This window comes from Triturus cristatus, chromosome 10 (assembly GCF_964204655.1).
Source record: "Triturus cristatus chromosome 10, aTriCri1.1, whole genome shotgun sequence".
Classification (NCBI taxonomy): domain Eukaryota; kingdom Metazoa; phylum Chordata; class Amphibia; order Caudata; family Salamandridae; genus Triturus; species Triturus cristatus.
Genome location: NC_140593.1, coordinates 560129032 through 560155521, shown reverse-complemented (window position 1 = coordinate 560155521; position 26490 = coordinate 560129032). Strand labels below are relative to the sequence as shown.

The following is a 26490-nucleotide window of genomic DNA, read 5'->3' as shown; positions in this document are numbered from 1 at the left end:
GCACTGTTATTCTTTTAATTACAGGATATAAGTCTTTTATTTATAATAATACTTTACAATAATGCTCAGTAACTTTAAGAAAATTTAGGGCATTTAAAAGACTTTAAAAGATCCATAGAATTGCATTACAATGCTCCTGTGCTCTTCGGGGGGAGCATATACAGCTAACAAAGATACAATTAGCATTACTACGAGTGGATAGTCAAGAGCTACATCTACTTTGGATTACAGTTACTTTTTCTTTTACTTGTTTATAGGTTTTTAATAGCATGCAAACATATGGAAGACCTGTGAGAGTCAGCAATTGACATTAGAAAGCATAGATGCCACATAGTGTCAAGGTACAGCAGTAGTGCGTCAGTTTCAAAAGTGGTGTGAACAAGGACAGTAAATGTTGCTATTCGTACATCTGCCCTCCTTCCTCTTAGTCCCTCCCCCCACATTCCCTCCCAAGAGTGTGCCTGAAGAAGAATAGGAGCACGTGCACAAGAATAATGAAGAACATGAAGTGTTAGGTGTAGTGTGGTGTAGAGCGGCGGACAGTGTGACTAGCATAGGACTGCCATGAGGTGGTTTGGACAGCTACAGAGTAACGACTAGCCTAGGGAGGTCTAGATACAGGGGCTTCTACTAAGGGGGACACTGTTTACGTTGTCCGTTCACTGTCATTTCCATTGTCATTTATGGTCTGCATGAGCACATCCCAATATTAAGCAATGGGGCATTTCCGAAGTCCTTAGGCCTTCTCCCTGCAGAGCCCACAGCTTCCAGCCTCATCCCAGTACTCCAAGTTTCTGTGCCATGTATTTGCCATAGGGAGAGCAGGAAATTCCATCTCATGGCAATTGCCCTCTTAGCAAGGATGAAGGCCACGTTGTTGAATTTTGCAGTGAGTTTTCTGTTTTTGTTTCTGGAGTAGATACCTAGCATAGAGGCTCAGTGGTATCGAGGCGCGGTCTGTTGGTGACACTGGCTATGCAACGCATGACATCATGCCAGAAACAGTGTAATTTATAACAAGGCCATATCATGTGGTGCAGGTTGGCTGGGTTCGAATGACATTGAGAACAGGATGCTGATGTTCCAAGAAGGATCCAATGTAGATTATACGGAGTAAGGAAGGCTCTATGTAATACATTATTCGGATTTATATTTCGGCAGACGGGATATCTTTCACCGTTGTGACGGAGTAACCAAGATCTAAATCAGGCTCCATGCCGGCTGCAAGCATTCCTCCCATTGATCTCTAAGGGGTTGGAGTGACAATCCTGTGTGTTCAAGGATAGCTTTGTAAAGCCACATGATCAACCTGTGGCCGTTCCCCATTGTATTTAATGTGTGTAGGACAGAGTGTGTGCCGGGCTCCATCCCATCTGCATTCACCCCTGTATTGAGAGCATGTATAATTTTAACAGACAGCAGGAATTGATGGCCTCTCAGGTCCCGATAGTCAGACAAGATATGGAATTAGGCACTAGTCACATACACAGAGAGGTTATCCATGGAGTAGGTTCTTGCTGCCTCCCAGCGAGTTATCTCTCTGGTCATCAGCGGCCAATACTGGTAGGTAGGCCCCCTTGCAGGTGTGAAGGTGCATACGGGAGCATCAAATGTGTGTAGTGCATACAACGCTGTAATGTTAGATCCGCCATCTAAACCAATTCTGAGAGCTCCTTCAGGGGTTTGAGCCCAGGATAAGAATGCCTTACATATCACCATTGTGACTCAGCTCACCTGTCAATCGGTCTTATTTAGGTGGTACCCAGCTATCCAGTAGGCCGCCCACTGAAGTTGGTCTGCAAGAAATAGCCACGGACATCAGGGGCACCCAGGCCTCCACTGTTTGGTGGCAGTCTTAGTTTGGCCAGGGTTATTCTGCGCCAACCACTGCCCAAAATAAGGGCAACCAAGAGGGAGTCCATTTGCTTAAAATACAACAATGGTATTAACAAAGGGAGTTTTGCGAAATAATTCAATAGACAAGGCAGCATCACTATTTTCGCTACTGTGACTCGGCCGGGTACAGTGAGTGGCAGCGACATCCAGAAGACAATCTGAACCTTCAAGGATCTCAATGCCCAGCCCAGGTTCCGGTCCAGAAAGTCCTCCCAAGAGTGGTCAATATTAATGCTTAGGTAACAGAAGATATTGGGGGATTATGGTAGTGGGTGCCCTCCTAGGACTATCTGTTGCTCTGGAATCCTGCCACAGAGAGGACGATCTGTCATTTTGAGGGGTTAAATCACAGATCGGACAGTCTATGAAACTGGGCTCCAGTATCAGTTATAGTGCTCAGGTCAGCAGCATTATCCCTGACATAAAGCAGCATGTCATCTGCATATAAAAATATAATGTGAACTCCCCTAGCCCCAGAATCCCACAAATGTGTCCCTGTACTCTGAATCATATTGCAAGGGGATTCATGGTCAGGATAAATAGAAGGGGGACAGCAAGCACCCCTGCCTAGTGCCCTTATCCATGATGTAGCTATCCCAGATGTATCTCCTAGTTTTAGCTCTGGCCATAGATGCAGTATAAAGAAGATCCAGTCAATCAGTTGTTCCCCAATACTGAGGACTCACTTGAGGTATGTGACCTATCCAGCCTGTTGAAAGCTTGCTCAAGTTAAAGGGCTCTACAAGCCAAGTCAAAGCAGGCAAACATTTGGTAAAATTGTCTAATGTTGAGGGTTCTATTCCGTCATGGGATGAACCATTTTGGTCACCATGGACAAGCACCAGGATCAAAGGGAGGATTAGTACTCAACTGAGAATTTTGGAATCAGTGATTAGTATGGAAATTGGCCTAAAGGGAAGATAGATTCAACTGGTCTCGTCCAGGTTTAGGAATGGAAGTGACCACTGCTTCATTAGTTGTGGGTGGGAGTTGCCCAAGTACCTTCGCCGTGTTATAGAACTTAAGTAGCCTGGGCACTAAAAGCATTTCATAAGCTGCATAATATTCTGTAGGTGGGCTGTCAGTACCAGGTATTTTGTTCTAAGCTAGGGAACTAATAGCCTGTCTGATTTCTTATTCTGATATAAGGGCCACCAGACCCTCCGCCACTTCACATGGTACTCGGGGGATGGGAATATTGTCAAAGTGAAGAGAAAAGTGAATCGATTGCGCACTCCAACTTCGGACGCACTGCTAAAGGCCGACAAATATATCATAGATACACCAAATTGTTCAAATGTTAAATCCATTTATTCCAAATATTCCAAACTGTTAATCTTCATTCATCAAGTTACACGGTAATCAATCGTATAGTTAGCTTCTAAAACGGCAGATGTGCCACAGGCTTCTTTCTGTCGCATGCTTTATACAATATTCATATCCTTAGTGATTGTTCTCCAATGCATTTCGAGCTTAACTTATAGCTCTTCTTCAGGGATTCACTAAAAGTTTAAAAAGACATGACTATTAGATTATACATCCCAACTGTATTACATATTTCAACAAATTACTCATGTTTCGTGACTCGGACCTTTTAATTGACGTTTTCCTGCTATACGTGCTTAAACTAAGCTCCCCTCTAAGTTCCCAACCGTTGTTATGCCACTATGTCGTACAAACACATTCTATCACATTTCAATAACCAATTGTTGAAATTTCATCACCACGGAGTGCACTTGTTCAAACCTTTTTTCGCATAATATTGTCAAAGTGATTATGAGTGTCAGTGACTAATCTATCACGTAGTACAGAATATAAGACACATTGTACTCCTGGAAGGCTCTGCATATGAATCATAGTCCCAACTCAAGTTCTAGTAGCCGTGATGAGGTATTGTATTTGTGTGGGGGAGGGGGTGCAGTAGGTACCTTATTTATTCCCCTCAGCATGAACTTTTTCTGCGTGGACAGTCCGGTCGAGACATGAAAGTTGCTCCAACAAGGCAACATGTGCTTATTGTCCTTCAGCAAACCTGCTTAACCCTGCTGGATTGCCTCCGGTGGTAGGTTACAGGTTAAGTAAGGAGCCTTTCTGTCTTTTGAGCTAATTAAGTATCATTCCACGAGCACCAATGGTAGTATTAGTGCAGTACACCCAGACTACCACTTGAAAGCCTTCCAATCAGGACGTGGGAATGATGCAGCCGAAGTTCTTCTTTAGTAGCCAGATCCTCCAGCCAAACTGTCTGGAATTTCCAGGTTGGGATCAGGGTAGGGATCCATGTCCACTCCAAGCCTCCAGCAGGTTATGGTCTGAGACGGTTTTTCCAAAATCACTTGTGTGGTATACCTGTGTTTTCAGGGACACATAGCAGATAATATGGTCCAACCTGGCATGGAGATCATGAGGGGGGAGTAGAATGAACATTCCACCACACCTTGACTTTTCCCTCTCAGGAATCCACAATCCCCAGTCCTGCAGCCATGCAACAAGGGTCTAGATATGGCTCAGAGCAGGGGTCCCGAGGAGCAGAAAATAAGAATGATCAAGATGTGTATCCAGAGACGCATAAAAATCCTCTCCAAGGATCCAGTAGAAGGACGCTCTGTCTGCAAGAACATGGGACACAGCCTTCAGAATGAGATATTGGTGGACATTAGGTGAGTATACACTGACAATTATGGAGGGATGAACATCTGGCTGCTCCCTGAGCAGCACTTACCATCCATTGAGATCTATCTGTGTGTCTTCAGTTATGAAGGGTATGACTGGTTTTAACCAAGCAACAGCGATTCTGACAAATGCAGAGTATGCAGTGCTGTACATATACCCCTCCATTTGTGTTGTAGTTTGCTACTTTCTGACTCTGTCAAATGTGACTCCTGCCAGACTTCTAAGTGGGTTTGCCGCCACCTGAGCTGGGCCAACGTTTTATATGGTTTCTGTTGTGAGCCCAACCATTTGAAGTTCCATGTGGCAAAAAGGTAGTTTTCTGGGTTGCAACATTAAGGGGCCGATTCCGATCTGGGTCAGAAAGCTCTCCAACCGAGCTGGATCCAGAGGGTTTTCCGACCGAGCCGGACTCCTGCAGTCCTCCCGAGCGAGTACCAAGTGGCCGCATGCTGCCAGACTCGGTTCGGTCTGACTCCCATAGAAGCCAATGGGAGCCGGTCATACGACGCGTACATTGGCTCCCATTGACTGAATGGGTATGTCTCGCACAAGGGCGCCCCCTAAAGTGGGTACACATCAGTGCCATCTGTACCGTACATGCCTGTGTTGGGGAGACCCTTGGATCTCCCCCAGGGTCCGAGTTGTAAGGCTGCGGGTGACGGGGGGTCCAATGCGGACCCCCAAATGCAGCTTCCTGGACGTTTTGCGAGCCGGAAACTTTGTCTTGATCCGGCTGTCCGATGCGTGCATCATACTGGCTCGGTCGCAAAAAATCGCATCCATTGCACGGCACGGTTTGCTTACGGATGAGACGTACAGTGTGGTTCGGACCAGGAAACGATTTGGTCGGCAAATTTCGTATTGCTCGCATCGTACTTGCTTGCTCGTACAGCTGTATGAGTCGGGCGGAGAACACGAGTACGGCTCGTACTTTTTCCTTCCGGATCGCATTCGGAGCCCTTCCGAGCGAGATCGGAATCGGCCCCTAAGTGTTTTGGCATTCAAGGTGGAAAAGATGTGCCTTGAAGGGATGGGCATGCTGTAGTGCAGTGCACCATGTGAAATGATAGAGCTGCAAGTTCGCCTGTGACCGTGAATTCCTGAGTGTTAACAAAAAAAACACGAAAAAAACTCCAATAAAGTACCAATAGGCATATTGACCAACAACTGCAAAGCCCTTGACCTTGTAAACCAAGACCTTGTGACAAAACTTTGCTGAGGCAGTTACTCAGGGAAGGATGCTTGGTCAGCGCCATCATGTTAGAAATAGAGGTCTCTAGTTGGCAGTGGTATACACCCTGTTAGAGTAGGGATCCTTCCTTCTAGTCAGGATGAGTAAAGTACATACCTAAGTTTGCTGCGCTTACCCTCTGGTATCTTAGCACAGAGCAGTCAGGCTAAACTACAGAGGCAATGTGTAAAGCATTTGTATATAACACACAGTAACCCAGTGAAAACACCACAAATGGATACCACACCAGTTTACAAAAACAAAGTATCTTTATCTAAACCAAACAAGTTCAAAATGACAAAAAGCCAACATACAGATAAAAAGATAACACTTGTAAAAGGTTTCTTGCAAATATATATCTCCCAGAGGACCGGCGCTCCAACTGGGTCTATCTCAACATCGTGACAGGTACAAATCCAAAATATGGCACCGACCATGAGGGGTGCGGGCCAGCCATGTAGTCACACAGGCCACCAGAAAAACAGTACCCTTTCTGATGATCCAAACCACAGCGATTCACATCGTCGAGGAGGTGATGCAGTGCCGGTGCCGGGTGACATTGGTTCCTTCCTGCCACAGAGAAGGTGAGGCGTTGGTGCGTTACTGCCATAGGGGAGGTGAGGCGTCGGTTCCTTACTGCTATGCAGGGAAGGTGAAGTGTCTGTTCCTTACTGTTGCAGGGGAGGTGAGGTGTCAGTTCCTTGCTGTGCAGGAGAGTTGACATGGCATCAGTGGCAGTGTGACAATTCCCTATGACAGTACAGCATCGGGCAGTCACCCACGTCGGTTATTGACTCCGCGATGGTGTGCGGAAGGCGCTGGCATCGGTCTGCATTGGGTGGTGCTTCATGCACTCCACGAACGGTGCACTTGGCCCAGGTGGAGGCAGCGGCCTCGATGATGGCGTCGTAGTAGATGCGGAGACTGCGTCGTCCGGCGTCGGGGCTGCCGTGTTGTCACAGTCGGTGCTGCGCTCACCTACTGAACGGTGACCATGGCGTCGGTGCAGGCAGTGGTATTGAGACAGCGTCGTGAATCCTTTTCCTGAGGTTTGCAGCCCATCAAACACCACCAGTGGTCCAGAACTGGGATTGGCACCACAATACAGGTCAGAACTCCCAGCAGTGAAGTTCAGGGGGGGCTGCAAGTTAAGGCTTTGTATGCCTCAGACTTCTTAACAGGAGACACGTTCTACTACAAGCCCATGGAGATCTTCTCAAGCAGGATTCACAGCAAAGTCAAGTCTTTGTCCTCTTTCAGGCAGAAGCAGGCAACTGCACGCCAACCGAGCAAAGTAACACACAGCAAAGGGACATTACTCCTCCTCACAGTTCTTCAGCCCTTCTCCTTGGCAGAGGGTCCTCTTGATCCAGAAGTAATCTAATCTTCTGGGTTTTTAGGTCTAATACTTATCCCCCTTTTTCCCTTTGAATTCTTTGTTCAGAAAGTCTCTCTTGCTCAGTAAAACCAGTTCTGCGCTCCCTGGTCCTGTTTCACTGCAGGAGCTGGAGACAGCATTGTGCAGAGCAGTCACATCCTATTCAGGTGCCAATGACAACTCCTCCCACCACTCTAGCACATGATGGCCCATCAGCTTATGTAGGGCACACCTCTGCTCCCCTAGCATGAATGTCTGGATTGAATTCACAAACAGGCCCTGTCAGTCTAAAACCAGACGGTGAAGCCACAAGCAGGCAGAGGTACACCGGATGGTTAGACAAGAAAATGCTCACTTTTTAAACGTTTTTTTTTTTTTTTTTTAAACAAACGAAGTGTCTACGAAGACTGAGCCTTAGACCTTAGACCAACAATTCTAAAGTAAACAAGCTTTATTTAGCTTAATTTATAGTGTTTTCATATAAAAGACATTCAAACTCAATTGTACATGTCTTAGAATGGACAACACTTGATTAAAGTACACATTGTCAAACAGTACTCATTTTTGACAGTATGTGTCATAAATGAGTACTGTTTGACAATGTGTACTTTAATCAAGTGTTGTCTATTTTAACCTATGCCCCCTGCAGTGCGTTATTCAGGGCCAGAAGCAGGTCAGGCAGGCAGCCCCCCCATGCATGTAGTAGGATAGTCCAACCAGGTATTGTCAGGTACCAGGTGTATACTAACCAGTTGCTGTTGCACTTACAGTGCCAAGAACTAGATTCATTGTGCTGCACTGAATAAGTTTGTCTGCCATCTGCCTGATGTGTCACCAGAGGAAGTCCCATGGAGTCGACAGCGACGCTGAATCCCCCTGGACGGAGCATCAGAACCAATCAAACACTCACACCCAGTCAACAGATCTGGGTTTGATCCATCACCGTTCTTTAGCCCACTCTGCCACCCCAGTTCAGACATGGCCATATGCAAATCAGTCTGACCCTGTGCCTCATGGGAACAGTCCAGCCCGAACTGCCAAGCCATGCCTTCCCTGGACCGGAAACAAGCTTCCTAGGACCGGTTTCTGGCATTTCAGCCGTCGTCAGCCAGGCTTGCTTGAATCCAGTGGCAAAGCGAGCAAGGGACTCACGTCTGAGCATACCCTGCCAACTTATGGCGAACAGGCACAGGGTCAGACTGATTTGCATATGGCCATGTCTGAACTGGGGTGGCAGAGTGGGCTAAAGAACGGTGATGGATTAAACCCAGATCAGTTGACTGGGGGTGAGTGCTTGCAATGTTCAAAGCTCCGTCCATCATTTCCTTTGGTTTTTGCTGGGTTCCAAATAGTAGCTGCCATTTCCAATGCCTCAGATCTGCCATCCTGAATCGAATCAGTAGAAGCAATCACATGAGTGACCCTTTGGTGGGATCTTCGAGCGCTCTGTGGAGATTTAGCTGTGGTACCCCTGCTGGTCAAGCTTTGATACTCCTCCATCCAATCCCAGGCGTCCTCTGGGCTGGTGAAGAATGGTTGTGATCAGAAACCATGATTTTCAGTTTGGCCGAGAAGAGGAAAGCATATTTGAGGCCAGGCCCCTGAGGTGCCTCTTGATTCCCTAAAAAGGGGCCCTTAGATGTTGGATCGGGAAAGATTTTGATTTAAGATTGTCCAAAGGATAGAGAAGTTCCAGCACCTGTTCACCTGTGAGAAGTTCTCTGGAGTATAAAGTTATGGTCACGATAGTTGGGGAGTCCGTCGACTATCTGTCTGAAGGGAACTCCGGATAGAGGCCACCTAATAGGCACTTGATGCATACTCTCAATTGGAAACATCGGATATATACGCTAGGGGAGCACCTTGTATTGTAGCCATTTCTCAATGCAAAGTGTAGTGTCTGAACCTTCAGAGTCTTCCCGGAGGCCCAATATTCTGAAGTTGTTTTGCCCGACTCATCCTTCCTAATCTTCAACATGCTCCTCAAGGAAAGCTACACTCTCAGTGAGATCCCGCAGGGCTTTAAAAGTGTCCGAGGTCTGTCTCAAGAGTTCTTTGATTGTCCTATGTGCCTTCACTATGTTGCAAAGTTTTTGTTGATCCTCACACAGTATGTTCAGGTACAGAGCCATTGTGTCCATTTTTATTTCTAGTGCAGTACTGGTTTTTCCTATGACGAGAAGAATTCAGTCAGGTTTATTGGGTTCCACCTCTTGGTTTGTGGATGGTGTCCTAATAGAGGTGAGTGTTGGGATAAAGTCGTCAATGTCCAATAAGCTTAGCATGTCTCGTCTCTGGTGAGAGACACATTTAGTGAATTTGTTCCTGCACATGTGGGTGACAGGAGGCTAAAGCAAACGGCATTGGGAAGGGAAAGCACATGGCGTGGAACAGCACAATGTCCGGTCAGCTGGCCTGGCGCTCACTGGAAGGATCCTTGCATCTCCCCCAAGCCAGCACGAGCAGCTGTTGCTAGTCTCAGCGGCTCCGAGATGGTTGAGCGCAAGTGTGTCTCCTGTGCAGATAGGCAATCTACTAGGCTGGGTGAGGGGGTGCTATCAGTGTTATCCACTGCGGCACCAAATCATTTCACCATGGGAGAGGGGACCAGCAATGTCCGTCAGGGTTCAGGAGACTCCAGCAACATCCATGTGGGTCCAAGTCAGCTCAATGTACACCCCTGCACGCTTCTTGGTTACAGCATCCTTCCAACTGGCTCCAGAGCCAACACACCATGAGTCCCAGGGAGCTTCAGGGGAGGGCAGCAACCTGGCCCTGGTTGTATTATTCCACGGGCAGTCAAGACCTGCTGATCCAATTTAAGGAGGAGAAGATTGGGACGCAGTTCCCCTGGATTGTTAGTGAAATGGTGGCAAGCAAGAAGCTCCATGGGGTGCCTCTCCCAGCAGTGGTCCAGAATCCACAAATCTCAGCACTCCACTAACGAGAGGCCTCCAACCTCACACACAACGATGGTGGGGTAGCCAATTACAGTACCTCTGGAGCCGGGGCAATAATGGTTGGGGGCCTCCATAATCTCTTGTGCGTGGGGGACATTTCCGTACTTGTCAGCTTCGAATAGTCCCAGGCCCCAGTGTTATTGAGCGAATGTGATTTTGAGCCTCAGCTGTGAGCTTTTTTACCCAAGCGAAATCTCAATTACATAATGTGGAATAATGGCATAGTCTCAACCATTTCTCATAATAATTGTAACAAGAAATGCCTGCAATTATATGATCTTGATGAAATAAACTAAATGTGTCCACTTTGCAGGCTTCTTACTCATTCAACCAAGGTGCAGGCTCTTTCCTTCCACTCCTTACTGTAAAGAGCTGAAACGGGTTGAAGCTATTGGGAAGAAGGTCTTGAATTTGAAGATACTGTTCCTTCGGTCTATTAATGCAGTATGCCTACTGGCTTGTTATTCCCATGCTCTGTGGGTAATGATACAATTGTTGACTCCAAAACTTCTTGAAAACCTGCGTGAGAATTATTCTGAATTAGTACGTATTAAGTAGAATGAGTTTTTGGGAGCTACAGGAGGCATGGAGGGTCTAAAGTTCACTGAGGGCAGCAGCAACAGCCCTCTTCCTTCCCCTTTGCATCTCCCACCAAACCCCTTTACATCACCGTCAGCGGTGCACATGTAGTCTGTAGGGAGCCGTGTATCCTTTTGTGGGGAAAGCTTGCAGTTCATCACTATGGATCGTTGGGTCCTCCAGATTGTTGAATGAGGCTATGCATTCCTTTTTCAAGGTTTGCCTCTGCCCATTTACCTACCTGTTTCCCTCCCTTAGCTACCTTTACAGACCACACCGACATTCTGTAGCAGGAGGTTCTCTCTCGGTTGAGCAAAGGAGTTATATAATTTGTTCCAGATAACGAGATCTGACATTGGTATTACTCCCATTATTTTCTTGTTCTGAAAAAAAGATGGGGATCTTTGTCCTATTCTGGATCTATGTATCCTGAACTCCTTCCTTTGTAAGGAAATATTCAAGGCATGCGTATCTCCATGTACTGATCGTGCAGTTGCACAAGAAGTCTGTGTATTATAGTGGGCTCTGCCCACTATCAATTTTACATTCTTTCCATTTGGGCTAGCATCTCTCCCTTGTGTCTTCAAGAGTGTCATTCTGGTGACTGTCGCAAATCTTCACAGGTCAGGGATTTCTGCATACCCATACCTTGTTGGCTGATTGGTGATGGTGAGCTTGCTGCAGCTGGGTCAGACCATCTTCAAGCCATGACCTTACTGCTGTTAAACCTAGGATATCCATTAACTTCCCCAAGTCCCACCTCTAGCCCACTAAACATTTCCCTTGGATTTGGCCTCCCTCAAAGCCTTCCTGCCTCCTCAGCGAGTTTGGGACATTGAGGGTACAATCATGATGTTTCAGAATGGAGCTCTATTTATGACCCTGAAAGTCCTGGGCCTTTTAGGTCTGCTTGTTTTTTGTATCTGGCTGGTCCCCCACACATGGGGTCACATGCGAGAAATTCACTGGTGCCTACATTTTCAGTGGGCACAGCAATGGAATGGATTCGCAACATTTGGATTCGCTCAGAGGCAGCACAGGATCTGTTGTGCTTGATAGTAATGGAACGTCTCACTTGCAGGAAGCCCTTCTGACATTGGTCATAGGGGTGACCACTTCTTTCCCTCTCAGCTGGGAAGGTCATCTAAAAGCCTTAGATGTCAGGGACTTGTGATCTTCCACATTGCAGTTGTTTCTTATTAACCTGCTCAAATTTTCTGTGACCTGCCGGCCCTCAAGGCAGGCCTGTCCTGTAGTTCATCAGTTCAAGTCCTGAAAGGCAATACAACAGTGACGTGGTACATTAACAAACGGGTTGGTTTGGGCTGTGTCTGATGGCCATAAAGCTGTGGTCTTAGGCACGGTCTCACAATGTCTGGCTGGTTGTACTTCATCTGGTTGGCTTTTTGAATATTTGGGCAGATGATATCAGTTGGTATGATCTTGCTGATCAAGAGTAATATTACCCACCATGGATGGTTTAATCCATATTCCCTCTCTGGGGAACACATATTCATCACCCATGGTAACACTTATTGTCCTCTGTTCAGTGTTTTGCTGGTCTGCATGTAGACATGGTGCATTTCTTCATGTCAACTTGTTGCCCTCGTACTCGTGTGCAGAAATTCCAATATGTTAAGCTTTAAGTTATCCTTTGCAGTGCAAAGCGTTGCTATGATCATAGTTAAGAGTGATTTGTCGGGGGCGTGGCCAGTAACATGGCCACTTAGGACGTGCTTTCGCTGAGCTCCGGCCGAACGCTCCATCCATCATGAAATCCGGCAGTCCGAAGGCTTACTCCCCAGGTGATGCAAGCACTTCGGTCACAAAACGGAAGAACATTGAGAGGACGATCGGCCTCGGTATACCTGATACCGGCCCTGGAGCCCTCCGCAGCCGCTTCACTAAAATGATGCCTCCTCGCTGCTAAGCCGACCCGGGGGACCAGACGGGTCTGAGGCACACCCCCTCGGGGCAATGATCCTTTGGCCGGCGGATGTTCGGGAGGGTGATCGGCCTCCAGGCTCCAGCGACGGGACGGGGGGCTGCGCAGACACCCTCTCCCGACAGCCGGCTTGGTCCCGGCGTGTCCTGGACGTGGGCCCCCTGTTCCCGGGCTGACACGGTGGGCCCACCTGAAATCACTGGAGGTGATAGACTGCCGGCGCCCCGCACAGAGACCTCAGATGAGCCAGGTGGTGGCAGGACGCTGCTCCGCCTGATGGGATTGCCTGGAGACCGCGCAACGGGAGGGCGGCGGGCGGCGGGCTGCGGATCAGCCCTAGGAGGCAGGCTGCTTCAAGGTTCAAGGCGGTCACAGCCCTCATGGCGGGATCTGCCCTCGCTCCCCTTTGAGAGGGGGACGGAGCTGGACTGGGCCAGGACCTAGAGGAGGGGCTGCCCTGCACCTCGGTGGCCTGACGGTATATGGTGCGGCTGTTGGGGGCTTCATTGATTGCTACATCAGCGGGGACCGGCGAGGCCCTGGGGCCTGCGTCGTAAAAAGTGACTGTCTCCTTCCGCCCTGCCCTAGTGAGGGAGGGTTGTGGCGACCTGGCCGGAGAGACAGTGCCCTGAACTGCCCCACTTACCTGAGTGTGACCGGTGCTGGCCGACCCTTCTTTGCTGCCTGGACGTGGTTGGACGCAGTGGGGGCAGCTTGACGTTCTACCACTGGGAACGAAGCAGGTCGGCTGTCTATCGGGGGGTGTCGGGAGGTCCTCCCCCCACCCCCGCCGCTTGTGTGACTGGTCTTGGACATACCGCAGTCCTTTTGTGTTCCATCGCTGTCTCCCCGAATATGGGTAAAGACAAAGACCAGAAGCCGCCGCGCCAGGGAAAAATGAACCGCTACACAAAAGTTATCAATCCGGAGGAGCGATTGACCAGCCGCTACGATACGGACATTATTCTTCAGGCGATCCAGTCCTCCAGGATGGTGCTGGAAGGGAAGATAGGACAGGTGGGCACGAGGAGACGCTCCTGGGACAAGATCTACGCAACCTGGCAGCCAGAGTCACGGAATCAGAAACCAGGTTGGGAGAGGCAGAGGATTCGCTGCAAGATCTTCGTAAAGGAATGGCAGAACTCCAGGCCTCGAATAAAGACCTACAATGGTATGTCAATGATGCAGAAAAAAAGGTCAGGCGTAACCACCTAACAACCTCCGCTTTGTAGAATTTAGAGAGGGCATTGAAGGGGCAAACACACTGGATTTCCTCTACCCTTAGCTCCAACGCACCTTCCCGAAGGGTACATTTTCCACTTGTTTCGTGATAGAACGGGCACACAGGGTGCTAGTGGCACGGCCTGCCCCGGGCGCTCAACCGTGCCCCATCATAGCCCGTTTCTTGAACTTCCTAGACAGGGATGTGAACATTAGAGAAGCCAGGAAACTTGGAGATATAAGGCATGAGAACACATGTATAATGATTTTCCCAGACTACAGCAGGGTGGTGCAAAAGCAACGGCGCTCCTTTGATTCTGTGAAGGGGAAACTCAGGGATCACAAGATTAAATATATGCTTCTATTTCCTGCGAAGCTGAAGGTGCTATTCATGGGAAAGACTCATTTGTTTCAAACACCAGAGGAAGCATGGCAGTGGATCGAGGAGCAACCTGTTCTGAAACCGATGGAAGCCCCGTCACCCCGCAGCCAGACAGTGGCGAGGAATGCCCCAAAACTTCCCGGTTTTCAAAGAACACTACAATCTAGGTGGAACCGGAGCGAGCGCCTGCAGAAAGCAACACCCTATGCTACAAGAGGAAGTGGCAGGGTCAGAAGGCGAAGTGGACGTTCACTGGACTCACACCTGTCAGAAGGTTTGCACACCATCCGCCTTCCTAGCCGCCATGAACCTGCCACAGAGACAGACACAAGGAATAGCATGTCCGGAGATGAAGGTGAAGAAGAGCCGTCTCAACATCCCTTGGTCACTGAAATAGTGGCAATGGAGCAAGACGCAGCAACAGAAACTCTCGCATCGCAGGGGGAGCCCCCTGACTCACACTCCTGAGTAGGAGCATTCGAGACTTGCCGCGGTATCAGAATATAATGGCGGAGTCGGCTGAATGGACATCCCGCCCTGACACACCATCCACAAGCCCTGCAGAGCGACTGAAGAGCTCCACTCCACCGCAGGCGAAAGGCTAAGACTTGGGCATTGGACTGCCCCTTTCCTCTCCTCTTCCAACTTTCTTTCTCCCCGTGCTGTCTTCACCTCCCTCTTTCTGCAATCTTCTGTCCTTAGTCTTCGCTTTGTAGCCTCCTTTCTTCGCTGGTTCTTCTTTCGCGGGGATTCTTGGGGAGCTGCAGGAGTTTGAACTTGTAGCTTAAAGTTGGGGCCGGGGCGGGCGACAGACCTCTACCAACCAAGTAATGGGCGTCTTGATGGATACTTTGAAGGAAATGGCCCGAATAGGGTCACTCGGGTCACTCAAGACCACCTCTATGCCTTCCCAATAAATGAAGAGTCGGTCAGACAGTAGAGAATACAAACCAGTTAGTTTATTGATAGTACGCTGCAGCGGAGCACAGTCTTCTTAGATGACTGCCGAGGGGACTGACTCCCGTCCAGATGGTAACACAAAATAGACATTTCCAACACCTCTAAAGACCCGCCCAAACTGGAATTTTCCAACTCAGGCCATGGTGAACAAAGAAGGCAAACAAGTTTATGAGATGGCACAGGGCTGGGTACATGCTATCTCGACCCAAGGCCACTCGGATGGTGTCTGCCATTATAAGATGTGGGAACGAGTCTAACTAACAGCAAAGGTATGCAACAATAGATAGTACATTCATTAGTGCAGCGAAGCTTCAACCTTGAGAAGTACAAACTGGAGGCGCAGGGGCGGCCTTTCTGCTAAGGCAAGCATCGTGAGACAGAAGCTCGATCTTGGTTACAGAACAAGATGGCATCAATAAAGATGGCGCCATGAATGCTAATTTAACAGAGAATAGAGCTCGAACATAGCAAACAGAGCATTTCAGTTCTGAGAATCACGGAAATAGCATTTCAAATCTAACAAACTTTATCTTGTGAGGGATTCCTCAGCAAACTTGCACACCTATATGTTTTGAAGATCAGTTTTGTGATTTTTATTAAGGTCTTAAGTTAGTTTATAGACACTAGGGGGGCAAAGTTACAACTAAGTGGAGGAGTGCAGCGTTAGCCTCTTTGGCCACTTCAGAAACGCAGGGCTGCACCATCTTTACAAAAATATTTACTAAAATATGGTGCAGCCCTGGGTTTTCCCCTGCGCTGGTGCTAAACTTAGCAGCCTAGCACCAACGCAGGCCCCTTGCACCATTGTGCAAGGGTGTCTGCGTTGAGGGGAAGATTGTTTATGTGCAGGAAGGTCTCCCTTCCTGCACATAAACAATCTTTAAATGGTGTTTTGTAACTCTTATGTGTTCTGCTTAATGCAGCACACATAGCAGTTGCAAAACGTCATTTTTTGGGGGATTGTTTATGTGCAGGAAGGGACATCTTGCTGCATGTCAACAATCAATGGCCTTTTGCTGTTTCTATGTGTGCTGCATTAAGCAGAACACATTAAAGTTACAAAACAGGACAACCCGCAAAAACGAGGAGAAATTAAGCATTTCTCCTTGTTTCCCTGGTTAAGACCAGGTTTTCCCTCATCTTAATTTTGGCACTGCCTCCTATTTATGCTGCCCTAGTAAATAGGGTGCAGCGTCAAAATCAATGAGTGTTGCGGTGGAACGCCCACCAGAACATCAATTGCCCTCCCCTTTCACGCTAAACAAAGCGTTAAAGGGTCCCTTATTTACAAGGCAGCGTTGAGCCACGTTAAGTGGCTTAATACTGCCTTGTAAATAGGGCAAAACTACTATCGCCACCACAACATCAATAAAAGTGATGTTGTGGTGGCGATGAGGGCTTGTAAATATACCCCTGAACTTTCTGTCAGTCTGGTAAGCCACGTCTCCATCTCTGAGGGCCTTGAAAAAAAGGACAAGAAATTGTCCTCAGCCTGCCGGGGCAGCACCATACCTGGTTCCTTGACGTCATGGCCCGGGAGGATTCCAGAGTTCGCTCAGCTCCATGGCATCACCTGTTGGTGCAGCAGAGCTATTTACATTTTGTGGATACAGACTGGCACTTGGAAGAGACTCTAGAGGTGAGGAATCTGCAGGTAAACAGAGTATCCATCACAATGATCGCCTTGGAAGTAAAGTAGCTAGTTCTTGACAGTCTTAAAGAATACATTGTAAAAACTGACACAATGTCACACAAACAGCAAAAGCGCATTATTTCCCAAAACACTGCCTTGTGATACAAAATGATTTGAGAATCACGAAAACAATCCCACTGTGAAAACAAGCACTGGAAAAGGCTTGGCAATCATACACTGTTTTTTGTAGACCTATGCAATAATATTTAAAAGATAAAAGTATAAATGGTGCAGTTTAAGCTGGCAAACGTGTTCAAAGAAAAAAAAACATGAACCTTTGCAGCACTTGGCCAGCAGCTCTGGTTCTGAAGCACAGTCTTTTTTCTGTGTATGTGCATATGCGAGCAGGCTAAGCGGCAAAGCAGCCAATGGTTGAAGTAGCTTGACCCAGCGGCCAATGGCTGAAGTAGCTTGACCCAGCAGCCAATGACATATGCTGTTGTGGTTGGGAACCAAATATGAATGGCACTTGAACAGACCAGTGGATAATAAAGGCTGACGAAAAACCCGTCTGTCTAAGTGTGTGTTAATATTTTTAAATTACATAAAAGTGGCGAGAGGCTAGTCCTGTTTAGGATTGGGTGAATCTTACTTAAAAAAGTTTGCATTTAAATGTGTGAATCTATTCAGTGTTGATGCTTTAAGGTCTTCTGATGAAACGTGCAGCATCAACAGGTGAGCTTTTATTTAAAGTATGACGTCACAGGGGATCAAGTTCCCAGAATTAGGTTGACACACTTTTGGTTGAACTGGAAAAATACGTTTTTCAGCTTCTCTTTTCTTACTTCAGGGTGATTCAGGCGGACCTCTGAGCTGCTTTGTAAACGGTATGTGGCAAGTTCACGGGGTTGTGAGCTACGGAATAGTGCCCTATTGCAACACTTATGAGAAGCCGACCGTTTTCACCAGGGTCTCCGCCTTCACGGACTGGATTTACGAGGTAAGTGAAAGAAGGGTTTATTCCTAATCTGATGGCTTGAGCCTTGTTCATATTATAAGGCTGTACCAAATAATAAATTTATGAAACACCTCTGGAAAGTATTAGACTTTTACACACTGTTCTAAATATTTAAAGAATAAGAAAATCCAGATAGAAAGTTGAAACTCAACTATTTAGAAATGTCTAATATTTGGTGGTGTTTGTGTGTTTTTTTAGAGTGGAAACCTAACCAGGTAGCAACAGAGTGCTTCACATTTAGGGGGCTGTTCAAGATGATGAAAAAGATGTTGTACATCAGGAGGAGAGCTAAATCCGTGAATCACATTTCAGATATTTAGAAATGCCAAGGCAGGATTTGAACCTAGGTCCCGAAGTCCCAAAATAAAGTACAACTACGTGCCTCCAAGCGCACCCGAGAGCAAGCCACCCAAATTACTTGATAGTCCACCTGTTTTGCTACATTTCACATTTATGACCTTTCACAGACATCATAAGTAACTGCAGTGGAGACAAAGAGGGTGAAAAGCTTGGAACTTTTTGAAAGTTCTATTAGATTGTCTAAGCAGATAGAAAAACTTTGACCTAGCACTACTAGACATTTTGGGGCTTTTTGCAAGCCCCTTGCACCACCAGTGCATCACTTTGTTTGACGCACTGGTGACACTGTCGGGTGCCCTTTCGTGGCTTTTCATGGCCTTGTAAATATGGCCACTTTCCAGACACCACTTTGCATGAAAAGGGAGTGCCATGAGTGTAACATTCTGCAGCAAACATAGAAAGAGGAAAAAGCCTCCACTGATTGTTTTTGAGCAGGAAGGTGTCCCTTTCTGCACGGAAACAATCATCCCTGCAACGCAGGCACCCTAGCACCATGGTGCAAGGGTGCCTGCATCGGCGCATGGCAGCCAATTGTGCGCCAAAGCTGGGGTAAGCACAGGGATGCGTAAAACTGTTGCAAATATGATGCATCCCTGTGCTTTTAAAATGTGCAGCTCGGCACAGCAAAATGGCTTGCAGCACCAGGCTGCGTCATTTTGTTGTAAATAAGGCCCTTAGTTGACATTAGCACACAAGGTCAGCTATTTAGACGAAACAATCAATGAGTAAATAAAGCCTGGGGCTGATTGATTTTGGGACAGGGATACTAAGACTCCTCGTATGTCAGGGCCACAAAGTGTGGACATGTGCAATCATTCAGCCCCCAAAATCTGTATCTACTTTAACACACAGGGCTCTATTATGATGTTGGGTGAACTTGTGTCTGCCCAACACCGAATCGGTATGGGAACTGCCCGAACATTGGTCACGGTTCTGCATACCTAATTACAATGCGACCGCACATGGTGTGGTTGCAAACTCCCATTTCTCCTTGGGAGCTTGTGCGGTGGTTGTAAACCGGCCGTAACACAAGCTCCCATAGAGAAATTGGAGTTTGTGTGAATCCCTGCACCTTGTGGTGGGCACCTCACGGTGCCTCTCACAGAGTACAGGGATTCACAGGGGGGCACCATAGGTGCCCCCTCGGTCCCCAACTGGCTGCTGCAGGGAGAAGGGGGCCCTGCTAGGGGCCCTCAAAGTAGCTTTCCGACAGTCTTTCCATGTCAGAAATCCCCGCATGGAAAGCCTGTCAGAAACCAACATCCTAATCCCTACTGCAGAAACGCCGTCCATAGGGATTACATGACGGTCTCCAACTGGCCAACGGGCTTCTTGAACCCGTCGCAATCCAGCCAGATTGTAATGCAGCGCTCACAACTGAAACCTGGATGAGGCTCGCAAAGCCTCCTAACTGAGGTCAGGGGCTTTCCGAGTCTCATCGTAATCAGTCCCACAGTGTTTTACAAAACTTGTCATTTCTATACTAGGACAAATACACTATATATGGAAATAACTAATCTGTTAATCACTGTGCTCAATGTATTAACTAATAGTGCCCAACATTTGTCCATGGCCATGATCAAATCTGCATTAACAATATGATCAAACCACGGTCAATTAAGGTTGACCACTGACAAATCCCAGATAATATATTTATTCTGCCCATGCCAAGTTTTCAAAATAGCCACACAAGATGATTTAACGTACAAATAATATTAATAGGAATCATTAAAATAGCAAGTGGCTATGGTGAAATTTGAAATGCCTCTGCTCTGGTGGATCACGTTGATAGCCCTCTTATGGTTGAAAATAACTCTTTGGATGTGACCCACACATTGGTCAATGGCCAATGTAAAACCTTTTCTGTTGTCCTGAGGATCAGCTGACTTTAAAATGTGGACCACAGTAAATAAATGACAGCGTAAGACAGAGCACTAACTACACCACAAGATTCAGATAATGGGCCTAAGTCGAGACTGTTTACTGCTGTGTGCACTGTACTTCAAGGTAATCAAAACTTGATCCCAGTGTGCAGCATTGAATTCTGTTATTCTTTCTCTTTCAGATCTTTCGGGTGTATGGTGAATAATATGAAGAATAAAGCTCCTGAGGAACACAGCTTTTGTCAACAAATAAATAAGAAATTGTTCACTCTATGTCTTTTATGATCAATAGATTAAACTGAATAGTGATCTTCTGTGATCATGTGTGGACAAATTCAATAAAATACATTGAGAGCAAGAAACTGGACAGCTTGAATGATCACTTGAGTTGGGGAGTACAAGTGTGACAACTTAATTCCAAATTGTTTATGTCATGTTGTTTAATCTTAGCTTCGAAATGTGCCACTTAGAAGCCAGGAGTCTCTATGGAGTATTTATAGTACACCAGAGGATGTTTGTATTAATTTATTTGTTAATGAGTTTGTAAAGCACTTCATGTCAGAAGGAATAAACAATATTGCATCATGATAGGCATGAAGGTAAGAATCCAATTGGAGAGGGTATATGACTCTGTTCAATATTCTGCGATCACTCTTTGTGCTAATAAGGAATAGTCCACCTCGAGGACAAGGGAGGAAGGTGTTTCCTACCACAGGATACTAATGGAGCGTAATAACATCTCAAACAGATACAAATGAGCAATTCACTTTGTTCAGGGGAGAACCAAATGCATAGCAAAATTACAAACAAACAAGGATACAATACAAAAGATTTTTATTTAGAAATAGTGTTAATACATTTTTTTGAATTTCAAATAATAAATCACGGAGCAAAACAGAAGGCAATGTGCACAAAAATATATATACAATAAGCATACAAAACAGATATGTCTGGACTCATAAGGATAATTCAATTAACAGGCTAAGTCTCTCTAACCCCACAAAAGAGCTCTAAACAATAGAACAAACATAAAAGGCAAAGACATAAACATATACTTCCACCAATCTTACCATTCATACACTCCACATTCTCACAGATGTCAAATGAAAACAGATTATATACGAGAACAAGCAATATATATAAAAAGCAGAAACCCAATGAAGATAAAGGGCAATAGTGCATCTAACTGGTGCTACCAGGAGTTTGTCGCCCAATGGTTACTGTCTTGCACGGTGCCGACGCGCGTTTCGGTGCTGGGCTAACAAGCAGCTATCATCTTCCTCAGGGCACTGGTGGCTTGTAGATCTAGAAAGAGCACTAGGGCGGGGAGGGCCAGGCGGGTGGGGGGGGGGGTTACAAATACAGCCTGGGCGCCAAAAATGCACTTCTCATAAACAGCAGCTCCGTACAGGCTATAAAGCAAATGAAGAACGATTAGAAACATTCTCTCCTGAAAACAGATAAGGCAAATGCAAAAACGGTTTCCAAATACTTAACCTGGAAAAAATTGTGCACAGAAGGAAGCACATGTTGATAGATCCCAAGCATGCAAAAGGTTAAAACCAAATGTGCCCCTGTATGGAGCCAGGCAAACTAGGAAAGATCCACACAAGCCATAGGACCTAATGAATGGAGAATTCCTGCATTTCTGTGATGGCTAGATACATGACCATGAAGAGGCCTCTACAGAGTGTGAAAGGTGAAAACATACGAGAATACAAAGACAGCAGGAGTGCTAGAATTAAATAAAATAGGAAAGTGTGTAACGTGGTTGCTAGCTGACTTACTGAGGATCCAGTAGCAAACCAGTCCTCAGAAGATTCTCAGCAGGCAAAAGGCAGTACTAAATGCCGATCGTGCACAGATAAATGGAACCTCGAAGTGGAGATAGTCCAGGGCCAAGAGGTCTGAATTTAGGAGGATCTGAAAATACAAAGGCCAGACAGTACATGTACTGTTAAACGAAGGGGGTCAAAAGCAATACTGTAAGGCGAGAATAACTAGTCGCCTCCAATATACACAAGCTACCATCATAAACCGGAAAACCGGGTGATTTACTTGGGAGAACGAATCACCCGAGGACAAAAGAGGGTCCGGATAGGATGTGGGCTATCAACAGCGACCGCTCCTCTAAAGTCGCGTCTTTACTAAACGTAAGAGAAATCAGTAATCTGCAAAAAATTGAAAGAGTCTAATAAAGTGGGTGTCCAGTACAAAAGTGAGATAAAATGTCAGGCCATCTTCCGTAGGCGAAAGTTCGACTGCTGGAATAGCCGGGGCCAGCTGGAAAACATGGAACGAGGGTAAGGAATACAGGGTAGGAAAAACAATCGCAGAAGGTGGGCCCAAGAGAATTTATGACCCCCACTTAATGGGGCTCGCGGTGAGATAAACGGGTCCTCTAGGGCTAAGCCAAAGGGAAAAACGTGAGGCAAGCAATCTTACCTCGGGAAAAGAAGATAGCTGCGCTGCCATCCTGGAGCTGACTTTGAACTGGCTTGGCTGGTGCAGGAAATAGTCCCAAGGAGCAGGAGGAAAACAGCGTTCTCCTCCAAGAGCGGCGGCAGGATTCCGACTTCCCAAGCTTCCATGTGGATGATGGAGCCCGTCTTCACAGGATATCGAAGACGAGAGATGATTGGCTGGCCAAATGTCCCAGCTATTTATTGGCCCGCGATAAACGTGTGCATAGTCCACAGGGGGCGGCAATCTCTGACGAGTGCTAAAAAAGCTGGAAAGAGAGGGCGGACTACCTGACTGTGCCGCCATATTCGGAGTGGAGCTCTGCTGAAAATTGGAAAGAGAGGGCGAACTACCTGACTGCGCCGCCATCTTGGAGATAGATCAGATAGCAATAATTGTGCCCTTGAAAGAATAAAAAAAAAGTGAATCAAAACTAGATCTCCACCCGAACAAAATAAAATGGGAGATAATCAATAGAAGTAAAAAAGAGCGTGGGAGATTGGCGAGGTGGCAAAAGGATCACCTAGGCTGGCACTAAAAACTCTCTTCAAACAAAAGCTGCAAGGCGTGAAAACCGGCCAACATAAGCCTAACAGGATTAGAGCCTCCTCGCCATAGATCTCAGCGATAACAAAGGGGGAATAGAGGCGGGCGAAGCATACATGGGTCTCTAAATTTGCTAAATGAAATGAACCAGGGAGCTGCAGAAAGTCCCTGAGGAAGTAAGATGAAGGCCGAAGGCCAAGGGTCTCTCTAGGGGTATGAATATGTGAAGGGGAAGAAAGAAGCCCTCGAAAAGAAAAGACAGATGTCATCCCGGAAGAAGGGGCGAAAAGGGGTGACTGTAAGAAGACGATCAAGATGACTGTAGGGTTCAGATAGCTTGTTCCCAGGGAGTGTGTTCGTTCAATCCTTGTTTCTCAGAATTCAGAGAAAAAATCCAAAACAGTTCCCTGGTCTTTCGTATCTTTCTACATTCCTGACCTTTCACAGAGGCAATTTTCTCTAGCACAATCCATTTAAGATCGGTTTCAGTGTGTCCCATTTGTAGCCAATGTTGGACCAGAGGGACTGATGTTTTAGAGGTCCAAATATTGGATTTGTGTTCTCCAATCCACGTTCTAATCTCTCTACCCGTTTCACCCACGTAGGAGGGATTGCATGGGCAAAAAATGCAGTATGCCACATTCGTAGTCCTGCAGTTGGTCATTTGAGTCAGTTTGATGAATTTATTCCTGATGTTAATGTGATCGGCAACAATTGCATTGTCACACGCCTGGCACATACCGCATCTGTGGTTGTCTTTGATGGGAGTATCTCCTGTGATGGACTTCTGTAGGAAAGAATCAGTTCGATCTGGTTTGGCCCTCACTAAGATATTCCGGAGGTTCTTGTTTCATCGGATGGCAAAGATGGGTTTAGGAAGCTTCGGAGTGTCATCTCTAAGATTAAGCAAGTGCCACTCAGAATAGATGGCTTGTTGTAGTTTGTGATTCAGGTTAGAGTGGCGAATCACACAAACTAATTTCTTATCTGTGGAATCTGGTTTGGGTACAAACATGGAATCTCTGTCAAAATATTTAGCCCTCTTATAGGAGTCCCGGACCAGTCTTTTAGGATATCCTTGGGTTGGAAGTTTGGTTTTAAGGATATCCGCATGAATATCAAAGTCAAGGATGTTGTTGCAGTTCCTATGCAAGCGTAGGAACTGGCTAAAAGGAATCCCATCTTTTTGACAGCGGGGATGGTAACTGCTGTAGTGAAGGAGCGTGTTTTTGGCTGTAGGTTTAGTGTAGAGAGATAAAGCGATGTGGTGGTCCCTGTGTTCTATCCAAACATCGAGAAATTCAACTTTCTCTTTACTTCTTTTAGGGGTGAATTTAAGATTGTAATCGCACAGGTTGATCTATTTCAAAAATTCGTCCAGATCAACCTCATCACCTTCCCAGATAAAGAAGATGTCGTTGATGAATCGGTGTCATGATAATATATACTTATAGAAGGGGGCAACTTCGTTATATATGAAATTCTGCTCGAAGTTGCCCATGTACAGGCTGGCTACACTGGGGGCACAAGCAACCCCCATGCTAACTCCCTTCACCTGCTTGAAGAGTTCTCCATCAAATTCGAAGACATTTTCACTGAGAACAATGTCCAAGAATTGGATAATGAAGTCAGAGTTAGGCTCCACTCCAAGTTGATCCAGATACTGGGGGACTACTGAAAGTGCCTGTTTTTGTGGCACATTCGTATACAATGCCTCAATATCCATAGTGACCAGAATTTGAGTATTGATGATAAATGGCATGTTTTCAATTTTAGAGATAAGATGGCCGGTATCTCTGATATAGGATGGTAGCTGGGTCACTATGGGTTTGAGGAAGACCGATATACTTCGATAGCGGTTCAGTGGCCGATCTTATTGTAGACACTATCGGTCGTAGAAGAGGATCTAGGGGGTACTTATGAGTTTTCGGTACCCTGTAGATCACAGGCATCCGAGTCATCGTGGGTGTGAGGAAATCTAACTCTTTTTTTGTGATCATACCTGCTTGTTCTGCTCTCCTGCATATGTCAAAGATTTAATTTTGATTTTGTTTTCGGGATCACCTCTCACTCTTTGATAATGTTCCTGCACTGCGAGCATGTCCCTCATTTTTGTTTTGTAAATAGAGGTATCAAATAGGACTATTCCTCCCCCCTTATCACAGGGTTTGATGGTCAGTTCAGATTTACTTTTAAGTTTACTCAGAGTCATGACTTCTTGACCCGTCAAATTGGATATAGGAGATGGAATAGATCTGGTGATGTCAATCTTAGAGAGCACAGATTTCTCAAATATTTCCACTTCTGGATCGAGTTGATCCAGACTAGGTATAAATGTGAATGGTAATTTGAGTCCTGACAGGCTAGGATCTTCTGTATGGTCTTTATCTAGAAAAAACGTTTTCAGTCTGATCCTCCGGAAGAAGGAGAACAGGTCTCTGCAGAGTTCAATTTTGGACAATCTGGAGGTGGGGACAAACGAAAGTCCTTTGGTAAGCAGTCCCACAGTGTTGTGATCAAGGTTTTCCTTGCTTAAATTAAAGATGGGGATATTATTTAGTTGCGCCAATATTGTTGGCGCCTCGTTTGAATGTATTGCTGCGGTTGTTCCTGTGCTACAAATTGTCCCCTCTGTTGGGTCCAATATCTTGGACGATAGTTCCCTCCTCAGGCGTTTCCGAAAAAACGGTTGCTAGGTCCTGGTATATCGAAGTATCTCCTTCTATTGTTATAAGAGTCCGGATGGGGGAATTGATCGTCTCCTTCTGAATCTGTGGTGTCTGAGAAAGTGAGTACCTTACGGTTCGTCCACAATTGTTGGTCAGTGTTGGAATTTTATGCTCCTCTAGCAGTATAACAATTTTCTGTCAGGAAAGCATAGATTCTTTCCTGCGAGAAGAAGCGGATATCCTTACGGAGTTTCTCTGTTTTCCGTTTAAGTAAGTACTCCAAAAGAGAGTCCAATTCAATGTTTATTTCTTCGATTTTTTTCTTTGCTTCTTCCACTAGGTTGCCCTGCTTAAGTTTGTCTTCCAATTCCTCTATTTCCTTGAGCAAAACGGAAACAAGTTCCCTGGCTGTTTCAATGATCAGAATCATCCAATCGCGGGAACAGCAATTGGAGATTAGTGCCCACTTTTCTAGGAATTTTCGAACTTCGATGAATAGTCCTGGTATATTGCGGAGAGGCCTATCGGGATGGTGCTTGCCTTCAAATATTCCAACATGAAGAACATGAAGTTGGCATGAGACTCTGTTCATTTTGTCTTTTTCTTCAAATTAAGAAGCTTAATCCAGTCATGATTGAGACCCTTAGAGAGGGTAAATGTCTTGTCACTGGCAGATGTTTGACCTAATAGTCT

General features: G+C 46.3%; 1 protein-coding gene and 1 long non-coding RNA gene across 2 annotated transcripts in view; one reads left to right on the top strand and one right to left on the bottom strand.

Moving 5' to 3' along the window:
- The window catches only part of LOC146789732 (chymotrypsin-like elastase family member 1), a 128894-nt gene extending 108413 nt beyond the window's left edge, over positions 1-20481 (top strand). The window contains exons 7-8 of the mRNA XM_085632061.1: positions 17709-17858; positions 20302-20481. Of these exons, the coding sequence (XP_085488187.1) occupies positions 17709-17858; positions 20302-20325 (174 nt within the window). The 3' untranslated portion in view covers positions 20326-20481. The remainder of the gene's footprint in view (positions 1-17708; positions 17859-20301) is intronic.
- LOC146789733 (uncharacterized) lies at positions 3186-17242 on the bottom strand. Its single transcript, XR_014970147.1, has 3 exons — positions 17194-17242; positions 16738-16873; positions 3186-3398 (listed from the first exon to the last, which is right to left on the bottom strand). It is a non-coding gene; the product is annotated as an uncharacterized LOC146789733 (long non-coding RNA).
- Positions 20482-26490: the final 6009 nt, after the last annotated feature.